Genomic DNA, 22,159 nt, shown 5'->3' with positions numbered 1-22,159 from the left:
TTTGCTGCAGATTAAAATTGCTTGAATCACTTTTATTGGTAAATCATAAATAATTAATCAAATCCTCTGGCAGAACTTTTTAGCTGATAAGAACTTCATAAACTCTAAAGGATTCATATTGTAGGAGACTAGGAAGAAAAACCACTGGTTTCAGGCTCAATGCTGAAGCACGTGAAAAACATTCAATATTGTAGTTATGGCAAGTTCATGAGTTAGCAGCATATATGTACAACAAAGGCAGGGTGTGCTTGAGGTGCTGCTTTTCTCTTTTTGTTCCTTCTTACCAACCCATAGGCAGAGATAGAAGTTTTAGCAATTCTCCTTACCATGCTCTTTATATGTTGATTGGTCTAATAAGTATAAGCTGCTGTTTCATTCAAGGGATCTGAACTTCTCATGACCCTGTTGTAGGCCACATGTTAATTAGTTCTATGGAACTGTACTACTTGATTCAAAATAAAGAAATGGATATAAATTCATTTGAACTATTCTGTAAGATCCTGTGGTCACATGACTGCAATTTCTGAAGTTTTTTGCCAGTTCACACTTATAACCACAACGTTTCTTTCATGAGCATGGTGATTTGCTTAATGAATATTGCAAAAAATGTTGTAAAACTAGATCCAGTCGTGTGGGTTCCTCAACTTACCACTGTAACAACTTATGACTGGAAATTCAGTCCAATTGTAGTCATACTTTAAGGACTTTCTGTATGTCTTGTATGTTTGTGTGGATGGATAGATAGGTAGGTAGGTTTGGGTTTAGTTTAGTTTAGTTTAGTTTAGTTTAGTTTAGTTTAGTTTAGTTTAGTTTAGTTTAGTTTAGTTTAGTTTAGTTTAGTTTAGTTTAGTTTAGTTTAGTTTAATTTCAGTCTATAACTGCAGGGGAATAGACTCTGGTATTATGTTCCTTTCCTTCCTTAATCAGCAATGTGCATTACTTCAGTTCCTTCAAAGTGTGATAAACCAGCTTAGCTGTGTTTGGGGATTCTTTCTGCCAAGGGCACACTTAGAGGTCTCCTCTATGCCAGGAAAGTTAAGGTGTCCAAAGGCAATTGGAACAGTTCAAATCAGTCATTAACCATGGCACCTCTTGAGTGACTAAGAACCAGTCACTCAACCTGTTATGAGATAAAATTAGAGGAAACAATGCTATGAATGCAAACTGATGCTTTTGGAGGAACAGAAAGATAAAAATCTAAATAAGAAAAACAGTATCATCATCCACTTTGATGCCACCATTGGACACTGGAAAATTACAATTGGGAAGGGAAGTATTATTCCTCACTACCCATATGCATGGCAGGAATATTAATACTTTAAAAATACAAATGAAAATATGTTAACTGCATCTTCAGTGAAATACACTGCTTAGCTCTCAGGCCGATGCCTCCATTGTTCTAATGCTGGTTACCTCTTTCTTATACTTCACAAAGTAGGAAGCTGTAGTCAATCAATTGTGTTCTTATTCCATATTAACAGTTAGTAATCAACAGTTACTTAGTGTATGCATATGTGGTTCTTTGTCGTATAAGGCATCTGCTCCTTTGTTTAGAATATGATACATTGTCACCTACCATAAGGCAGCTTTCATAGGAAATTATCTAATTTCATGCTGTCTGGTTCATTATTTTTCTATCTCTATTTTTCTATCCCTATGATTTAAAAACAAAACAAAATCCTAACTCTAAGCTTATAAAATATTAATAACGTCAGGATCCCTCAGCCTTTAATCCTCCTTTAGAGCATAATCAAGCCAAATGGTTCAGTGCTGATGTTGGGAAAATATACTGTTTCTTGAATGAATAATCTTGAGAGCAATTTAAAAATAATTAGCCCCACTAAGAAATATATCCTTTTATTCTAAATAGTATTCATTCAGTTGTTTATTCAATAAAAGCAAAATGAAATTATTAAAGATTGTATCCTGTAATGCTCTTTACTTGGAAAGACAAATCTGTTTAAATATACATACAGGTTGTGCTGCAGAATTGCAAGATAAAATCCTTGAATATATCTTGATTATATACAAGTCTCAAGAGAGACATGAACATAAACAGACAGAGCTTGAAAAATGTTTTCATTATGCTTATCATCCATTAGCATTTCAAGTCATGGATTTCTGAGGTCAATATCTTTGCTTATTTTTTCTTTAACACATTCTTAAGCAAAGCTGAAATATGAGCTCAAGAGTAATAGTAATTGTGTGAATTTGGACTATGAAAAGAGTCCCTGCCTTTTTTAGCATTAATTTTAATAGAGCAACTTTTATTTACTTTTACTTTACTTTATTGATTAGCCCTTGGGCCATATCAAAGTGCAGAGTTCCAGATACAAATTATTACTAAAATCTGATAAAAACAATTTAAAATGGAATTGGATAAAATACAATTTTATACAAGTAAAATAAACTTTTATTAAGAGTCAGAAATATGTTCATGATCAGGGTTGACTGTCCCATTAACTAAAACAAGAGACATCCTTCAGGCAGCAGATGCTTTGGAGCTATAGAAAACCTTATTTCAATGTTTCCCTCCCACAAGCAGGGTCCTGGGATAGGACATAGTTATCAACAAAAACTGCATCATAATATCACAATGCAAGCCCCACTCCTTACATTCTTACTTGCGATACCTGAACACAAGTACAAAAATCACAACTTCATGACACACAGTCATGTGCCACTTTGCCCCACCTATGGCTGCTCAATATTGAAAACTTCTGGAGACATCTAGTTAACATGTGGAAAAGAATTGAGAGTTAAAATTGGGAAAGCAGATAAGGAATCAAACTGTTACCATTCCAATCTTTAATCTTCCTCTTAAAATAAACATGAAAAGATCTGAAAATCCACCACTGAAATTTGGCCATCCCTTTGCCAACATTATGCAGTGTAATTCCTAAAATTCTTTTTTTTTAATTTTAATTTTAATTTTTTAAGACAAACAATCATTTAGTACATCATTCATTTCTTCCATGTGACATTTCAGTGTTATCTTCAAACATTTCTTCTCCTCTTCTGTCTTCAATCTCACCAAATCCATTACAAAGATTTTCCATTAATATATTATTCTAATTACAACCAATTTTTTTTCAATCTCTTTTAAAAACTTATTTGTATCTCTTTTCTAACCAATAGTAAAATTTATTCCATATCTTAAAATATTCTGTATCTTTCCTTTATCATCATAGTTAATCTATTCATTTCTGCACAATCTAAGATTTTTTTAATTACTGCTCCCCCCGAAGGTATATTCTCTGCTTTCCACTTTTGTGCATAAACAATCCTTGCTGCTGTTATTACATGTATAATCAAATATATATTATCTTTACTAGTTTTCTATGGTAAGATACCCAATAGGAATAGCTCTGGTTTTAAATCTATACATTGTTGTATCATTTCCTCCATCCATAACTTAATTTTCTTCCAATAGTTTTTCACTTCAGGACATGTCCACCACATATGGTAATATGAACCTGGTAACTGGTGACATTTCCAACATTTAGCTGATTTATCTTTAAACATTTTTGCCAGTTTCTCAGGGGGCGTATGCCATCTATAAAACATTTTATATAGATTTTCCTTATATGCAGTGGACATTGTTAATTAATAATTTCTTTCCCATAATTGTTGCCATTTATCCAATTCAATTGAGTATCCAAAGTTTTTTGCACAGGCTATCATTGTTTCTTTTACTTGTTCTTCCTCTAGTTCCATGTTTAGTAAAAAATTGTAACATTTTTTAATTAGTTTATCCTCTGTTCCCGTGAGTATCTTATCAAGCTCACTCTTCTCTAAATAAAAACCCTGTAGTTTAATATCTTTTTCATATCTTGTTTGTATCTGCACATACATATACCAATACATTTCAATTCCCTGTTCTTCCAGTTCATGTTTCTCTTTCAACTCCACCTTATCTGTGTAATTCCTAAAATTCTGATAGTATGCACAAATGCTGCCACATGTAAACATGTAAACCCTGTATAATCTAATCTGTCTTTTTAAAAATCACAATCATTACTAGAAATATGGTAAAAGAACTCACCTTATTTATTATTTATTAATTATTAATAGTTATTTATTATTGAGAATGCTGTCTTGATGTTATGTTTGTTTATATTCTGCACAAACCGAAAAATACCCACCATCCTAAGGAACCCCAAAGACAAAATTGAGTTAGAAAATCAAGGAGTATATGAAATCCCATGCACCGCCTGCCCCACCACATACATCGGACAAACCAACAGACGAATAAGTGCACGCATAGAAGAACACAAGAACACAAGAACTCAGTCAGAAAAGAGGAACCAACTTCTTCCCTGGTCCAACACCTTAAAGCCACAGGACATGATATTGACTTTAAAAAGACCAGAACTATCGCCAAAACTGAACACTTTAACAACAGAATAATCAGAGAAGCCATCGAGATAGAAAAACGCCCACACAGCATGAACAAACGAGACGATACCTCCCGCCTAGCAGCCATTTGGAAACCCGCCCTTATTGACAAACGAGTCCCTAACACGATGAATGACACCAGACCCACACTCACGAGAGCCACACAGGATGTCACCACCACACATCCACACAGAAAGCAGACTCAAACCCACACTGATAATGAGCCACGACCAAGGACCAGAAGCCAGACCGCAGCTGCATCATTAGCCACTTTAAACCCCTCCAATCCATACATGAAGCAGACTGACACCCACCATGAAGAGCTCGCACGGCCACAAACACGAAGCCAAACAACAACAACATAGCTCACCAGCTCAAATCCCCCTGCAACTCAGACTAAGCTGAGCACAACCAAGCCCCCACCCAAACAGAACACAACCCCAGCCAAAGACCTACATACAAACACCCGCGAAAACCTGAGAAAACATATATATATATATATGTATATATATATATATGTGTGTGTGTGTGTAGGTCTTTGGTTATTCGGGTCTTCTTCCACGTAAAATTGGAAGTGTATTGGCGACGTTTCGCCGAAGTCTCATTCGTCATCTTCAGGCTGGTGTTCTCGGCTTCGTGCTTCCAGGAGCAATGTGAGATCGCAGCTGTCTCTTCCTTTTAATTGCTAGTGGGGGTGTGAGCTGATTGGGTGGGAACTTGGCTGTGTTCTGATTGGGTGGAGGTGTGTTCTGATTGGTTAGGGGCTTGGCTGTGCTCTGATTGGATGGGGGGTTGGTTGTGCTCTGATTGGCTGGGGGTGTGTTCTGTTTGGGTGGGGGCTTGGTTGTGCTCAGCTTAGTCTGAGTTGCAGGGGGATTTGAGCTGGTGAGCTGCATTGTTGTTGTTTGGCTTCGTGTTTGTGGCCGTGCGAGCTCTTCATGGTGGGTGTCAGTCTGCTTCATGTATGGATTGAAGGGGTTTAAAGTGGCTAATGATGCAGCTGCGGTCTGGCTTCTGGTCCTTGGTCATGGCTCATTATCAGTGTGGGTTTGAGTCTGCTTTCTGCGTGGATGTGTGGTGGTAACATCCTGTGTGGCTCTCGTGAGTGTGGGTCTGGTGTCATTCGTCGTGTTAGGGACTCATTTGTCAATAAGGGCGGGTTTCCAAATGGCTGGTAGGCAGGAGGTATCGTCTCATTTGTTCATGCTGTGTGGGCGTTTTTCTATCTCGATGGCTTCTCTGATTATTGAGAATGCTGTCTTGATGTTATGTTTGTTTATATTCTGCACAAACCGAAAAATATCCACCATCCTAAGGAACCCCAAAGACAAAATTGAGTTAGAAAATCAAGGAGTATATGAAATCCCATGCACCGCCTGCCCCACCACATACATCGGACAAACCAACAGACGAATAAGTGCACGCATAGAAGAACACAAGAACTCAGTCAGAAAAGAGGAACCAACTTCTTCCCTGGTCCAACACCTTAAAGCCACAGGACATGATATTGACTTTAAAAAGACCAGAACTATCACCAAAACTGAACACTTTAACAACAGAATAATCAGATAATAATAATAAATATCCAGTGGTATGATTATTTTGAAAGAATGTCATGTTGCTCTGAATAAACTCTGATATTATGTCAGTTGTGTTTTGGTCATATATGTCATTGTTATGTGTTTGGTGTTTTATGGACTCAATCTCATTCTATAGCATAAATGCCTTAATACTGTACCCCCCCCCCCACAAAAGAGGGTGAAAATCTGGGTGTGTCTTATACTCCGAATGTAGCCCTGCCCAGCCTCGCAAATGGAGGTTTGCGTCAGAAATGAAGCATCAGAAATGAAGCTTCAGAAAAAAAGCCTCCAAACAGAGTTTCAGGAAAAAAAGTCTCTGAAAGGTTTTTATCTAAAATAATATGGCAAGCAACAAAAGAAGAATCAGTAAAGGTTCTAACCAAACTATGCTAACAAATCTGGAGAATGACGCAATAACCAACAGATCGGAAGAGGTTAATCTACATACCAATACCAAAGAAAGGAGATTGAATAGAGATAGTCCTTCAGAATAAAAGCCTCTGAAAGAAGCTTCAGTAAAAAAGCCTCCAAACAGAGCTTCAGAAAAAAAAGCCTTTTTTTCTGAAGCTCTGTTTCGGAGGCTTTCAGAGGCAGAAAAAAAGGTTTTTTCTGAAACAGAGTTTCAGAAATTTCAGAGGCAGGGGAAAAAAGCAAGGCACAGAGCTCACAACCAACCAACCAATCTTTTGCTAAAATTCACCTCTGGAAATAACTGATTGGGGGTATTCCGGGAGGCTGATCCACTCACCAATCAGCTTTTTTCTTATTTTCCTCCCCAAAAACTAAGGTATGTCTTATACTCCAGTGCGTCTTATATGCCGAAAAATACGATAGTTTTTAGTGATTAGAATATTCCTCATATTCTGCTATTCATAAGTGAAAACCTATAAATGTAGCATTGTTATGATAAAATTGGTATAAACTAGAGAAATGTATTTTTTTAAATAAATTCAAATTGTTTGAATATCATTCAAGCCTCATTAACATTGAATTCTATTAATTGCAGGATTGATATTTTCAAATATGTGATCTACGGAATAGCAGCTGCCTTCTTTGTTTATGGCATTTTGTTAATGGTGGAAGGATTTTTTACAACTGGTGCCATCAAGGATCTCTATGGAGATTTCAAAATCACCACTTGCGGCAGATGTGTCAGTGCCTGGGTATGTATTATGACATAGTTGTCATAATATGCTAACTTCAGAAGGATCGATGTGCTTTAATTTAATCCAAAGTCAGACAGACTCCAAGTATCTCTCAGAATGCATGTCTACTAAAATAGACTTATACTTAAGATTTAATTAAAATTTCAAGTTATAATCAACAGCTCTTTGGAATTGTGATAATATTTTTATTCATTATCAGAAATATTTATTTGTCACTAGCGTATTTTGTTACAGAAGAAATTTTACACACTTGATACTTTTAACTATATTGTATATTGTATATATTGTAGCTCTTTTTTATCCAATCTTGGGACTTGCTGGCTAGAAAATCCAATCTGTTCAATATGTGAGTTCTTAGCTGAACTGCCTTGACCATAAACTTAGCATTTTACTCATAATGTATGCCTTACAGTACAGGATGGAATAGGAAAATGTATGATTCTGGTCCCAGTAGGTTGTTCTTTCAAATAGGGATGTTAAATATCTAAGCCTAAAAGTGACATAGAAATGGCAGCCAAACAAAATATGAGCAATATCTTCAATGACTAGGGCACCACATATACACATCCTCTCATGATATGGCAAGTGATGAGACTGCTCATATTTGTCATGGAATCCCACAACTTAAATCTTGTGCTTGAATAGGTCCTTCTTAAGAATTGTGTCAAACTTACTGGCAGGTATTTTTTGACTTGGAAAATAGTTTTGTTCTCAGTCAGCCAATTTAAAAACTTATTTTTTGCTAATAACTCGCTATCTGTTTGCGTATTGGTATCTAGGACTCTGCTTAAAAATGTCCTTTGGAGGGTTGTCGATAGTAAATACTGGGTGGAAAACCCATGCTGTGAAGTAACTTTAGTAAACTGATTTATCAAGAAGGTGGATTGAGCCATGCTTATCCATTCTACTAAACATATTTTGAGTAGCCTATCAGAGTCCATTTAATAGATATACAGTATGTAAGACTAATGCAAGATGGTCTGTTTAATTAAATAATAAAAAATAACCACACTCTGGGTCTTAATTATGGTTATTATACTATCTGAGGGGACAAACATAGTGCAATGGCCAGAAAAACATCAGATTTCATATTTTCTCTTTTGGGGATATATATTAACTGAGCAAGATATTTACCATACATTTATAATAATTTATCTCTAAATTTTACAAGCACGGGAAGCCATAAATGTGGTTTTAATTTTAAAAAGTAACTCAAAAAGAAAAAAGTTTTAACTGGTTCCATTTTTGGTATGAATACCACATTAATTCAGTTGGTGTATAAAAACATGTCAGTCTTTCAAATTTAATCTGATAATAAACACCAGTTTTTATTGTGCAATTTCTGTACCTCATGTAAATTTCCTGAGATATTTTATTTTTCATTCCATATTCAGAAAACGTATCGACAAATATATTCTACTTTATCTTTACTTCATTTTATGTTTTTGGTTCTTATCTTTGGTTTTCAATTTCTCAAGAGGCTCAGAATTGACTAATTGTGTAACAGAATCCTTTCATTATTCATAGTGTCTGTTTCAGAAAAAAGTGAGGCTTACTGTTTTAGTAGCATTTGGTGACAACCTAGTCTCTCAATAAATTGATTTTACCACAAAATTGATTATTGATTTTTGTAATAAATTTGCAGGCATTATTAATCATTAATGAGATAGCAATATTGGCATTAAAACTCTCTTCTATCAGCTGCAAGCATCTTCCTTTGAGCTACTCATACCAATTTAATAATCTGATGCATTTTAGTACTTGTACTTCATGAATTTTGTTATCCTATATATGTATATCTCTGCACATTCAGAAAAGTACAGATACATTTTCCTGCAACTATTAATTCCCTTGAGAGAAATGGGTGATCTAGAAACATGAAATAGAAATAAATAAAAAAATAAATTATCTATTTGTCCTGAATATTATATAACTGAATTATATAACTTATTAACTGAAGGACATACTGATCCTAGAATAATTATTCTGTTGAATTGCATTTTCTGACTTGGACTTTCTAAAATGATTTTTTTCTTTCTTTTTCTGATCAGAAGCATTCACAGTTGTAGAATTTTTGTAAGTATATGAGGTATATTAAATCCTTGGAAAATTACGATTTTTTAAAAAACATTTAGCTATCTAAATAAATATCAGGTAACCTTTGCCGCTTGGCGGCACGCCTGGGAGGAGAGGGGAACCAGGCCATGTGATAGTTGTGCATATGTGTGCATGCAGCCCAACTCACATGCGCAGTGGTCTGGGACACACAGACATGTACACTCAGCTCAACTTCAAGTGGAGTTTGGTGCGCATGCATGTGCATGCCGGCTCGCTGCTCATGTGAGTTCAGCTGCAAGCACACATGTGCACGCCAGCCCACCTCTCACACGGACTGGTTCTGAATAGGCCCCGGCCCCGGGGTTGGGGACCCCTGAGCTAACTCAGTTTATATATAAAAAGAGTATGGGTAGGCTTGAAGAATGATAACTTTGGTATAATAATTGTATATAAATCTGTCTGTATATAAATCTGAGGATATATTTTTTAAAAAACAGTAAAAATGGAATAAAGGCCAAAAATCAAGAAATGAATAAGAAGAGTATATGGACCTAATTGCTTTTTAAAAAATGATGATATGTCTAATTCCAACCGTTTGGGTCCATAATTTCAGATTATGTTTGTCTCCTGGTTTCGTCATGATATATTCTTCACCTCCAGATAGCTAATCGATGATTTATAATCAGCGATTTATATTACCCATGAACACTGGCAAGCTATAATATTGTCATGAAATGCAGAATCCAAGCAAATATTTCATATGTAGGTAAAAAATAGTTTTGCCATTTTTATAATGCATAAATTTACTTTTTTCTGAAAGAATACAAAGTAAATAAAATAAAAACATTGCAATCTTTCTGGTAAAAGAGAGGAAAAAGCAGTGCTATAATGTACGTTATAGAGATCAAATTTGACAACATTGTACCTTAGAATATTCAGCAAAATTTGAAAAAAAAAAGTTTTAAGTTCATAAAAACAATAACCATACACTTTCCACATTTAAATATATTTAGAAGAACTGCTTTGTTGTGTTCAATATTATTTTATCCTATGATTAGTCTGTCTTTTCTTCTGCATTATGTTGTTTGAGAGATTTGGAATATCCAGAATATAGCAGACAATTTTTAAAATAATTTTATGTTAAGATGCCCATATTCCTTATTTATATTATTTCAAAAAAAAATGTAAATACTCTCTAAAGCTATTTTCCATTTTGGAATTTTAACCTACTTTTGCATGGAGAATGCCTTAACCTGATGGATGATCTCCATTAGATTATGTTTTAGTGTGACCATCCACAATAATTCATAATTCCTCAGCTTTTGATAATACTGACCATAGTATCTTCTTCAAACAACTGAAGAAAATAAGGGTGCCTCCATTTTAAGTACTATCATTAGAAAATATAAGGATTGTTTATTCAGTTCTCTAGGAATGATCCTGTAAGGCTCCAACTTATCTCCTGTGTTATATAATATTTATATGAAGCCACTCATGTGCTGGGTTAGAATTAATTGTCACAAGTGCACTGATGAGACTGGAAGTAGAAATTGAATTGAAGCTTTTGGGGGATTAAGAGCATATGGATAAACAGAGCTGCATTTTTCTTTAAGGATGAGTCCATACTTAGGCTGACTGTCGGATCCAGAATTTATTCTGGTTGGCATATGAAACTAAAATGAAGAGAATCTTATAACTGACTGCATTAGATTGGCTTTGATGAAGAATATTGGTTGACAACACTTCAAAATTTACCTCAATGAATAATTTACTGTACATCATTGTGAAGCTATTTATAGCAATTACCTTTCTAATTTACAAACACCAAATCTTCCTGTTTTGGTAAGTGCTGAAAGAGAATGTCATGAAGAGAGCATTGCCTTGTAAGTGCTTTGTCTTTCAACTTTACCAATTGCATTCACCAAAGTCAAATCAACTTTGACAGGTGCTTCACGAAATGTCTGAGGTAAGTATTTTCATGAGAGTCTGATTTTTTCAGCTTTGGCAAGTGCTTCTGGTAAAAGTTGAAAGAAGAGTGAAAAAAAACCCCAAAATAATTCTCTGACAGTGTTGGAGACTTCTGGGATTGACAAATGCTGCTAGAGAAGAACGTTAAGAAGAATGTGATATTTTCCAATTGTTCTTGGCCCTTTTTACTTTTATAGCAGTATTGTACAGGAGCCTTTTCCTACTCTAGTCCTGTAGAAGTTGTTGAAATAGTTATGTTTTAAAAATATTACTTATCTATTAACAGGTAGAACACATTGTAGGTAGATAACTATGTATAATTATGATGTTTACTTAGATTGGATCAGGGTGTTTTTTTCAGCTAGTGATTTATTCCATCACCCTAATGACTGCTTAACAGTAGAATAGACTATCATAAGCCCTGCTATTTGCATAATAATAGCAGCTATATCATAAGCATTCTTTTTGTCACTTCATTTATGTTCTTTCTTAAGGGATCTAATTAAATTACTAAAGAGCCAATTTGTTCTTCTGGTTCATTATGCTAATGAAATAGTTGCTGCTCTGATTTTTTTCATTCATGTTTAGTTAGCTTCCTGTCATTTTACCTGTGTACATAATATTTTATTTTTGTAAGACCCTTACCTAGGACAGTGGTCATATTTTTTCCACTTTTAAAAGATTAGTATTAGTAATGAGAAATTATTATTGGTACTAGCAAGAGAAAAATCTCAAATGAATGTGTTACCTATCAATATTGGTTTTTTTACATCCGTAATGCAGCCTTTGCAAGGCATGTTAGTTTTGAGGCAAGAATATTAAACATAAAATCCTGCGTCTAATTTATTGTATTGCTTATTACATAAGATACTTATGTAATTATTATTTTTAGTTCCATTCAGTTATGTCCAATTCTTGGAGACTGCTTGGACAGAACCCTACAGTTTTACTATAAAAGTTTTTTTCAGAAGTGATTTGCTATTGCCTCTTTCCTAGGGTTGAGAGAAGGTGATTGGCCCAAGGTCACCCAGCTACTTGTGTTCCTAAGGCCAGACTTGAATTTAATGTCCTGTTTCTAGCCTGATGCCTTAACCACTACACCAATGGGGTTTAAATCATATTTTTGAATTATAGCAATAACAATTTTTATATTACCATATAGAATTCAGAAAGCAAAAAATTAAAGTTTTAAATATTTCATTGCTCAGACAGCAGACATAGTAGATCATGGGCAGAAAAAAAAGTAAATTGTAAAAAAATTGTCCTGTAATCCCAAATATCATGCATAGTGGTTTGATAGAACTTTAACGTCAGGTAATGTTTAGATAGTGGATTAGAACTTGGTAGACTCAAATTCATGGCATGATATAAACCTTACTGGGTCATTACCACTAACTTTAGATAACTTTATAAATCCTTTTTGTTAGTTTTTAACATTAGTTTGTTTAAAAAAATAATAATCATATTTTAAAAAGAAAAAAAAACAATTATACAACTACTATATTATGGAATGTGTCCTCCCCTCACTTAGCAATGTTGAGTACCATTATGACAACCTTTTGGATTGGTTTATAAGGTTGGGAGTGATAGGCACAATTTTGTAGTAGTTCTCCTCTAATGTCAGTTCCACTTGTAGCAGGGAGAGCTCTAGCCTAAACTCTTTCTGTGTGGATCACCTCAGGACCTGACTCCCTTTCCATTCCTGTTAATCTATTTAAATAGATGTTAATCTATTTGGAACTTTTGGGTGATGTTATCTATTGGCATCTGGTAGAAATCATCATATCCTATCATCAGTATGCTGAGGATCTCCAGTTCTACATCTCTTTCCTGAGCTGAACAAATGATGCCTTTTATTTATATTCTATATTCTCAGATTCTAAAATGAGTTCTGGTTTCCACCTACTTTTTGCAGAGAAAGTGTCTAAATTTGGCAGAAATGCCTTATTTATTTGCATTATGCTATAGTGTCATGGAGCTCTTAAACAGAAATGATATAAGAAGGCTAAGACAAAATTCAATCTTTTTTTAATGAGATGTTCATTTACTTTTTTTATTTTAATTAAGCTCCCAAGGCAGTATTAAATCCTGATGAAAATAACTTATATCACATATCACACTGAGTTGAAGTTTAGGGTAATTTTAGGTAATTGTTATTTTTCTGTTAATCCTTCTAGTAAGATGCTGCAAAAGCAGCATCTTACTAGAATAGCATACAGGATCTCTACCTACTACTGTATATTCAACTATTAAAGGAGCAATTGCCTGGGCTATATAAACAACTTTATTAGCCAGGATAGAGAAAGCACATTACATACATACGAGCTCCCCAGCCTCATTGTGACAAGGAAAAGTAGACAAGGTGGGCTTTGGGCACAGTGCTGTTTTTAATATCTTCAATTGTTGTATAACAGTTTATTATCAGTCTTTTAACAGGAGCTATAGGAACCTGCCTGAAGCAAATAAATTAATAATCTACTGGCTCACCTTTGTCATTGTTGTGTCAGCATGGAAAAAGAATAGAGAAGAAAGGAGAACACACAGAAAAATAGCAAGAATTAAAATGTAGTTCATACTTTTAATGAAATGAAAGATAAAAATGAGCGATGCAAACCTGTTGTTCAACTAGTGGATATGCCTTGACCTTTCCCAATAGGATTGAGAGAGGATCATTGAAATGACTTGAATATACTTTCCTGAAAATTAAATGAAATATTTAATTCAGCCCATTGTGGATTTCTGGTTTTTCTGCTCCATGCATTTTGTGATGCTGTAAGGATTTATTTTTAAAAAAGGTTCTGATTATTTAAAGTTGTGATTCTTTCAGGTGGAGTGAATGCATCACATACATGTAGGAAACTCTTTATTACAATTGGAAGGAAAATATGGGATTGGGACATTATAGATATCAAAGGTGTTCATATACAGCAAAGGGAGATGAATGGCAGAGACATGGGTATCAATTGCAGAAGTTATATAGTAATGCTTACTAGCTTGAGGTGCAACCCTTTGATTCTCCAGCTACTTTCATGGATTTGATTTAAAAACCCCAAAATAAAATATAAAAAATTGTATTAATGTGTATAAGATTGCCTTTATTTTATGAGAGCAGTGTTTGTAAGATGGAGTGTTCTTATGAAATTGCCTTTTTGTAATGCCTAAATGTCTTCATGCAGTTTGAAAGATGTAGCCCCAAACCAGGGATCCAATTCTGTCTCACATCACCGTATGTGGGGATTAAATATTGGTGATTTCAATGTATTCTATTCTCCAGCAAGATAATAACAAGATAGCAAGAGCCTGTAGTACAGTGGACTAAAGCACTGTTATTAACATCTGCTGCTTGCAATTACTGCAAGTTCAAATCTCACCAGGCTCAAGGTTGACTCAGCCTTCCATCCTTTCAAAGGTAGGTGAAATGAGGACCCAGATTGTGGGGGCAATAAGCTGACTTTGTATAAATATACAAAAGTATGAAGGCTATTGCTTAACGCATTGTAAGCCGCCCTGAGTCTCCGGAGAAGGGTGGCATATAAATTAAAGCAAATATATATATATAGAGAGAGGGCAGTCATTGATGTAGAAGCAGCTATGATCATTTCCTTATGCAATTAAAGTAACTTGGCTAGAATACTTTGTCCAGGTTTCAAGTTAATGTAAAGTTCTATCACTGACAGAACATAAAGCAAGGGATAAATATGGTGTCTTCTTTGTATGGTTTCCCCAATGGTGATAGAACAGCTTTGTCAGAGACACATTTTGTTTCTGTGTTTTTCATAGAACAGGCATTTATTACATAGTATATTGTATTTCTAAGTCATTCAAAATTCTCTCAATGGATTAAATATTAAAATATTAAAACTTTTTCCCTTAAAGAAGAAAAATAATGAATCAATAAAATGCAGTGGCTAGATAGAAACAGAACAGTTACTATTCCATTTTATAGCATATTTTGTATTTGTCAGAGCTGCTACTAATGAATCCCATAGCTCTTTAACTGTGGAAGCCTAAATATAGGATTAAATTACTTTAGTGATTAATATATGAATTTCATCTTGAGTCTTGTTTCTGTCTCATAAGAAATTAGTTGTTTATACCAATTGTGATAGATATATAAATATTTTATTCTGTGGAAAATATTACTTTTCTTCTGTGCATGCTTTAACATTTGCCAGATTTTGTCTTATTTGTTCATATTTGTTACAGTTTATTATGCTGACTTATATCTTCATGTTGGCCTGGCTGGGAGTTACAGCCTTCACCTCTCTGCCCGTTTACATGTATTTCAACCTGTGGACCATTTGTAAAAACACCACCCTGGTGGAAGGAGCAAATTTCTGCTTGGATCTCCGTCAGTTTGGTAAGCAATTAAAATATTGATTAATTCCATCAGTAAAATACTAATTAAAAAGCACATTTCACTGTTTGAAATTTTGGATGTATACAAATATTATTCCAAATCTATCATTCTCCTGCGGACTAAATTTATTAGCAGCAGGCTTTTGACTTTGCTATCTTTATTTTGATCCTGGTTTTAAACTAATAATATTATTTTACTGCATATCAAATTGGATGGATCTGTTTAGTTTTGTTCTTTAGAGCACTTGCCTGTCCTTATCAGCTCCTTTCTACCCTTATCATCTATGGGTAAGAGCACTTTTGACTGGTAAACACAGTAGTGGATTGATCTCTAGAATTTATTGAGTACCTTTTTTCTCCCATATGTGGTAAAAAGGAAAATATTTCTAGCTGAGGGGTCCTTGGTGCTCTGAACCAAACTCAGGGAGCAGCAAATACACCTCATACCTTTTTTCTGTCACTTTTCAATTAAAAAAAAATAATTTACCAAATTTATATAGCTTTCCATGTCATAGATAGGACTCTGATTTCTTATTTTTACTGGTTTCTTTAAAAACTTAAACTATTTTTAATTTTGATAATTCTGCATTTTGGTCTATTTATACTTATAAATTGCTTTTATTATTACTGAATTTAATTTAATTCATTTTCTTGTTTAAAAAATATTTAACTTTACAATGTGGCAGCCAAAAATATTATGAAGGAATATATAACTAACCTTTTCATGACCATATTATATTAAACTTGTGAAAGCAGAAAACATTTTTGTACAAAAAATTGCAATCAGCAACAACCGCCTGATTCCTAAAACAAGGTTATTCTTTGAATTGTTTTTAAATGTCATGCTACCAATTAATTGGCTGTTCTTATACATAAAGTTATGTTTATGTTTATTAATTGTCAATTTCACTAATGAATACATGATAAATATGCATCAAAAATCATTGACTGTTTCATCTATTCCAGGAATTGTAACAATTGGAGAGGAAAAAAAGATTTGTACAGCATCTGAAAATTTCCTCAGGATGTGTGAATCTACTGAGGTAAACAAAACTATGAAAAGTTTTGTTATTGTATAAAGACATAACTAATGCTTTTCCAATTCCTTAATATTTAACGCAAAATGTTAAATAGTTAATTCTGATTATTCTGTTTGTTGTAAATCCTTTTCAACTGACGAAGGTGTTGATCTGAATGGTCATAAATAAAGTCTTTAATACCATCATATTTTTGATTGAACAAATTACTGAATGATTAATACAAAAAGTGATGTTTTAATAATAATATGAGGAAAAAATATTTTATGAATGATTTACACATTAATTAAGTACATACTATTGTTCATTTTCAATTGAAAATGAAACCCAGTGGGCAACATGCCACTATCTTTTAGTCAAACACTTTCCATGTCTTGGTATAGAAAATAATAAAATGTATCAACCTGAACTTTCATTGGAGCAATTTCTTTAGCCATAGGGCCAGTTAAGACATAATTATCTTTAATTTCCAAGCCATGATTGGGAAGATTAAAATTATATTGCTGTGTATACCCCATCTCATCTGCTCCAGTTAAATCATATATTAGCTTTTCATATTTTTTTTATTTAAGAAGAGAAGAGGAGAAATAACATTTTGACTGGATTGCACTTTTGATTAGCTCATAGTTTATCCAGTACAGACATAGCTATCTTTCTCTTCTTCAGATAAATGTAGTTTTGTTTCCATCTGGGAAAAAGAGAGAACAAAAGGCAGCAGGAAAATACTGAGGAAAAAAGTTCAACCCCTGTTTACTTACTAAAATATGCTTTGTTTTTGCACTGATAGCTTTGCTATCAATGAAAGTAAGACAGCTTTTTCCAATTTTCAAAGGTGCTGTAAAGAAAATAATGAATAATAGTAGTGAATTGAAGAAATCGATGTATTTAAAAACTTTAACAATATGACTATTTGTGTGTGCACTGTGATATTTGCATAGTATAGGTTCAGTTGGTGTTCTTAGTTTGTAATTTTTTTTCTTCCTTTTGTAGCTGAACATGACATTCCATTTGTTTATTGTAGCCCTTGCTGGGGCTGGAGCAGCAGTCATTGCTATGGTAAGATTTAGATAACTTTGCCTTTATAATAAACTGTAATCTACATCCTCGGGATCGTTATAACATTAAAGCTAATCACAGGAATTTTGAGGCTCCATCAGGTAAAAATGAGTGGAAATACATGTCTAAAGAGAAAGGGAATATGAACACAATAGGGAATTAGCCCAATATCCTCTAGTAAACATTGTAATTATTAGTCCAAATAATAACACCCTATTCAGTTATCCTACAATTCATTGATGATTGCTTGGAATGCAGTTTTAAGCACTCAAAGAATTATATACACAAAATCAAAGATATAAAAACATTTTAGTAATAATTTTAGCATATAATAGTCATTTGATCCTACAAACCTTAAACTTTTTTTTTTATTTTAATTATTCCTTCTTGGCTCTTTTGAAATAGGCAACAAATATTTACTAATTTCAACAATTTCCCAATTCAAATTTGAGTGTTTTATGGACCTCGTGTAGTTCCAGAACAAACTGATATCACAACACCAAAATTGAATGGCAACATTACCAAAATTGGCCAACAAAAGGTTTTCTTTATATTTTTTAGCAAAATCAAGAGTGAGAGTAGCTGCCTTAAACCTTCTGAGACATAGTATATTCCTTTCAATCCTTAAACCTCTTCCCAAATCTTCCTAACACTCCCCAAAAGGGCTAATATTTTGGGGTTTTGAATTGCTAATGTTTGGGGGTACACTCCATGCACAACTACCAAATTTGGTGGTTGTTATTATTATATTTTTCAGACTAGAACAGGAATGATTCTTTAAAGTAGCTTAATTTTTAAGAGTGCCAGGTAAACAATTTTGTTCACTATATAATACATTTAATTATTTTATATTATAATTTTGTACTTCTTTTACTCTTGGCTGTATAAAAACAATTCCTGCTAAAACAGTTATAGTTAGAATGTTCACAACGATAAAATTTTACACCTAAGATAAAATTTTCACTGCTTCATATAGTAAACACAATAAACATCTTTCATATCATAGAAAGTTATTTGGCACATAGAAGTATTGTAGATTTTCAAATGATTATGAACAGAAAAGAATTGCCAATAAGAATAACTTTCAAACTCTACATTAAAAACAATGTTACTATATTTGAATGATGCCAGTAACAGGTACAAATGAGACCACCAGTGTAAGTCAGTGGTGGGATCCTCCTGGCTTAACAACCGGTTCAACAAACGTTTTGCAGTTTAAACAAATCTTCATTTCTGGGTTTTCATAGTCAATAGGAATAAAGTGAATAAATGAGCTAGAGCATAGCCAAAAGGCTAAATAATTGCTGAACAACTAAAAAAAAACATAAACAGGAATATGTGTGAACATATTTCCAACAAGCCAAAAACCATAGAGAAAAGGAATAATTGCAAAATTAAGAATAGCAAGCAAATTAGTATTTTTTATTTGTTTTTTTGTTTGCCATGACTTATTTTAAGAATGTAATTTTTTTAAAATTCCTGATTATTTTAGTAAACAGCTTTTAAAGTACACACATTCTAAAAGTATTCAAGTGGGTATGATAAAATGTAATATTAAATAATGTGAATAAAACCACAAACTTCCTTCCTTCCTTCTCAGGTCCACTATCTTATGGTTCTGTCTGCTAACTGGGCCTATGTGAAAGATGCTTGCAGAATGCAGAAGTATGAAGATATTAAATCAAAGGAAGAGCAAGAATTACATGATATTCATTCTACCCGCTCCAAAGAGCGGCTTAATGCCTACACATAAGGGAAACCTTGTCTTACTTTCTACCATTATTTGCTTTGTTGTTTAACTAAAGGCCACCCATCTTTCCATTTTTAAAATCAAAATGAAAAAGTGCTTCACACAAAACATAGTAGGGTGACTTGTACATTGCCCCTATAATAATTCTTGGTTGTCCAGCACTTGGTTTCTTAATTAGTTAATAGCTTATGTGATCAGTTTCTACTACAAAGCTCCTGAAACAGCCTTTCCTGCATCCTAAAATGATTTTCTGTTAGATCCAGAATACTAACTATTGTCAGATAGAGATGTGTTTTTTTAAAAACCACTTCATATGTGTTATGCATAACACTTTTTTTCTTATATGTTTTTGAAAAAGAACAAATGGCTTTTTATACTTTTTAGTTTGGATTTTAGTAAGTACTTTAACTACAGGTATACTTCTAAGGGACCAGTCGTACACCATGTACAATTTTTTGAGGAGGCACACTGCTGACATTCCTTCAGATTTGGAAATCTTGCCAGATGGACCAGTGGGCATCTTGATGGAGGGTCCTGAGAACATTTTAAAAACAATCAAAGGTGCAATTTCTAAATTTGTAAGAGTAGGTAAAAAACAAAAAGAAGTGCTTCTTATCTTTGTTAACATTGTATTATTCTTGATGTACTTAATGGAGTATTCACTATTTTAAAGTTTCATTGATAGCTATTCCTGTTTATATTGTGAGCATGCAGACCGTGGTGCTTGTTATGCATGGCCATGCGTCTTTTTCAAAGCGTATGATGACCACAGTTACCTTCAAGATTTGCAGTGTATAGACAAATATTACATAGAGTTATGTATAGGTTTCTACAGAATGACCTCTGTAATCCCAAAATGGCTATGCTAAACTGGAGCTGTTCATGTGCTGATCTGCGCAATTTTCGCTTAGCTATATTTATAAAAATGCTATATCTATAATACAGCAATCTTAAGAGCCAGAGTCTTTTTACCTGCTTTAAACAATTAAGTGGATTGCACCTGTCTGAACTATACATAGAATGTATGTGATCTTTTTTGAGGAGGCTTCCATAATTGTAATAGCTTGGCTTGTAGCTTTCCTACACACATACTGGTTTACCTGTATAATGTTAAAGTTGAGTTAATGGCTGCTACTGGAGCTATTGTTTGGAAATGTTAGTAATATATTTGAACCTTTATTTTCAGTAAGAAAGTATTAAGAGAAAAGTCAGTCATGTTAATCTGAAAGAAGTACCTGTCTAAAAACAAACAAAAACACATAAAAACTACAAAAAATGAAAAAAAGTATTATTGGACCAAATTTGGTGTTTTTATTTTTATTTTGCCTATTTCTAATGCTACAAGAATGCTGTAAAGTGTCTTTTAAAGTGATGTATTCTGACAAGACATTTTTGTCAGTGTTTTTAAAAAAACCTAGCTAGTTTGTGCACTTATTGGATCATTGTGAATTCTTTCTCAGTGTAAGTGCATTTCTAATAAAAATTCTTGAGTAAAACTCTTTGTACAATTACTAGTCATGCATCATCAGTAATTTTTACCAATTCTTGTAGTAAGTAGAGGGTAATTCAATAGTTACTTGTGGCATGTTTATGCATCAAGTTGTATTAGTTCATTTTGCATTTTTTAAATTTGTTTTGTTTTGATTTTATTTTATTTTTTACACTTTACTGTCTTATAAGAGGTCAACATTCCAAAATGTGCAGTACCAGTATTTACAGTTCTGCAGAGGTATTATTAACTTCTTTCTATTCTATATTGTAGTGTTTCAGTTTTGTGTTTAAAACAGTTTGTGATGCTTTTTAAAATGTCTTTTAAACTCATGTAATGATGTTGATGCTTTTGGCTTTTCTCTGTATTAGAGTTTGTATTTTCACAAAGAATGCTTTGTAGCAGGCATTATAATTAATCTGTTTTGTACATAAATGTGCCAACAGCTTGATGGTGGCGTTTTTGAACTGTAGAACCAAGTGCTTGCAAAAATGTAATAAATACACTTGTGTACTTTGTGTAGTTATTGATTGTCTGTGTTTCATTTCTCCTTTTTTTTCTGAAGAAGTTCTTATTTGTCAAAGATATCACAGATTAGATTAGATTAGATTAGATTAGATTAGATTAGATTAGATTAGATTAGACAGATATCACAGAAGTGATATTATAAATTGTTATATCCTTACCTGAGAATTTTTTTCAGGGATATTATGATTACATTATTCATCTTAACTGTGAAAATAAGAGCAAATGAAATATATAACTCAAGATATATTCAAGATATAATTCTTTATTCATTTAAATGTCAGAAGCATGTAACAGGCAACCCATGCAGAAGGCAGTGTTTTATCTTCTGACACTGCAGAAATTCAATAGAATAGTATCAAATTATAGAGAAAAATTAAAATAAAATAGGTTCTATGTTTTTTTTTAAGTCAACATCTGAAAGGGAGGAAGACTGGAATCAGGCTGAATATTCTGGTCTCATCTCTTCACTGACATCACTGCCATGTCTTTTACAACCTTTAGACACCAAAGATATCAACTGAGTTCATGCCTAAACAGTTTGCTCATTCTGGATTTGTAACAGTCATTTGTACTGTACCACTGTTAATGCTATTTCTGAGTGTTTATAACATCAACCTTTAGCAAGCTTCTTCTTGAAATAATCAAATTAAATTGCTCTATTTCAGTCAAAGACCAGTGCTTTAAAAATGTAATCAAACCACTCTTTTAGTCAATGACAAGTGTTAAAAAAAAAGAGAGAAGAGTAATAAAAGAATAGGGTGAACAAAAAC

The 22,159-nt window shown here is 33.4% G+C and overlaps 1 protein-coding gene across 2 annotated transcripts in view; it reads left to right on the top strand.

The window, feature by feature from the left end:
• Window positions 1-19,384, top strand: part of GPM6A (glycoprotein M6A) — a 216,947-nt gene extending 197,563 nt beyond the window's left edge. For both annotated transcript variants that reach the window (XM_070948353.1, XM_070948352.1), the window contains exons 3-7: window positions 6,985-7,141; window positions 15,377-15,530; window positions 16,496-16,572; window positions 17,557-17,622; window positions 19,223-19,384. In XM_070948353.1, the coding sequence (XP_070804454.1) occupies window positions 6,985-7,141; window positions 15,377-15,530; window positions 16,496-16,572; window positions 17,557-17,622; window positions 19,223-19,375 (607 nt within the window). In that variant the 3' untranslated portion in view covers window positions 19,376-19,384. The remainder of the gene's footprint in view (window positions 1-6,984; window positions 7,142-15,376; window positions 15,531-16,495; window positions 16,573-17,556; window positions 17,623-19,222) is intronic.
• The last annotated feature ends 2,775 nt before the right edge of the window (window positions 19,385-22,159 follow it).

This window comes from Pituophis catenifer, unplaced genomic scaffold (assembly GCF_029215685.1).
Source record: "Pituophis catenifer annectens isolate HBS135680 unplaced genomic scaffold, rPitCat1.0.hap2 SCAF_8, whole genome shotgun sequence".
Lineage (NCBI taxonomy): Eukaryota > Metazoa > Chordata > Lepidosauria > Squamata > Colubridae > Pituophis > Pituophis catenifer.
This window is presented reverse-complemented; position numbering and strand designations above follow the sequence as displayed.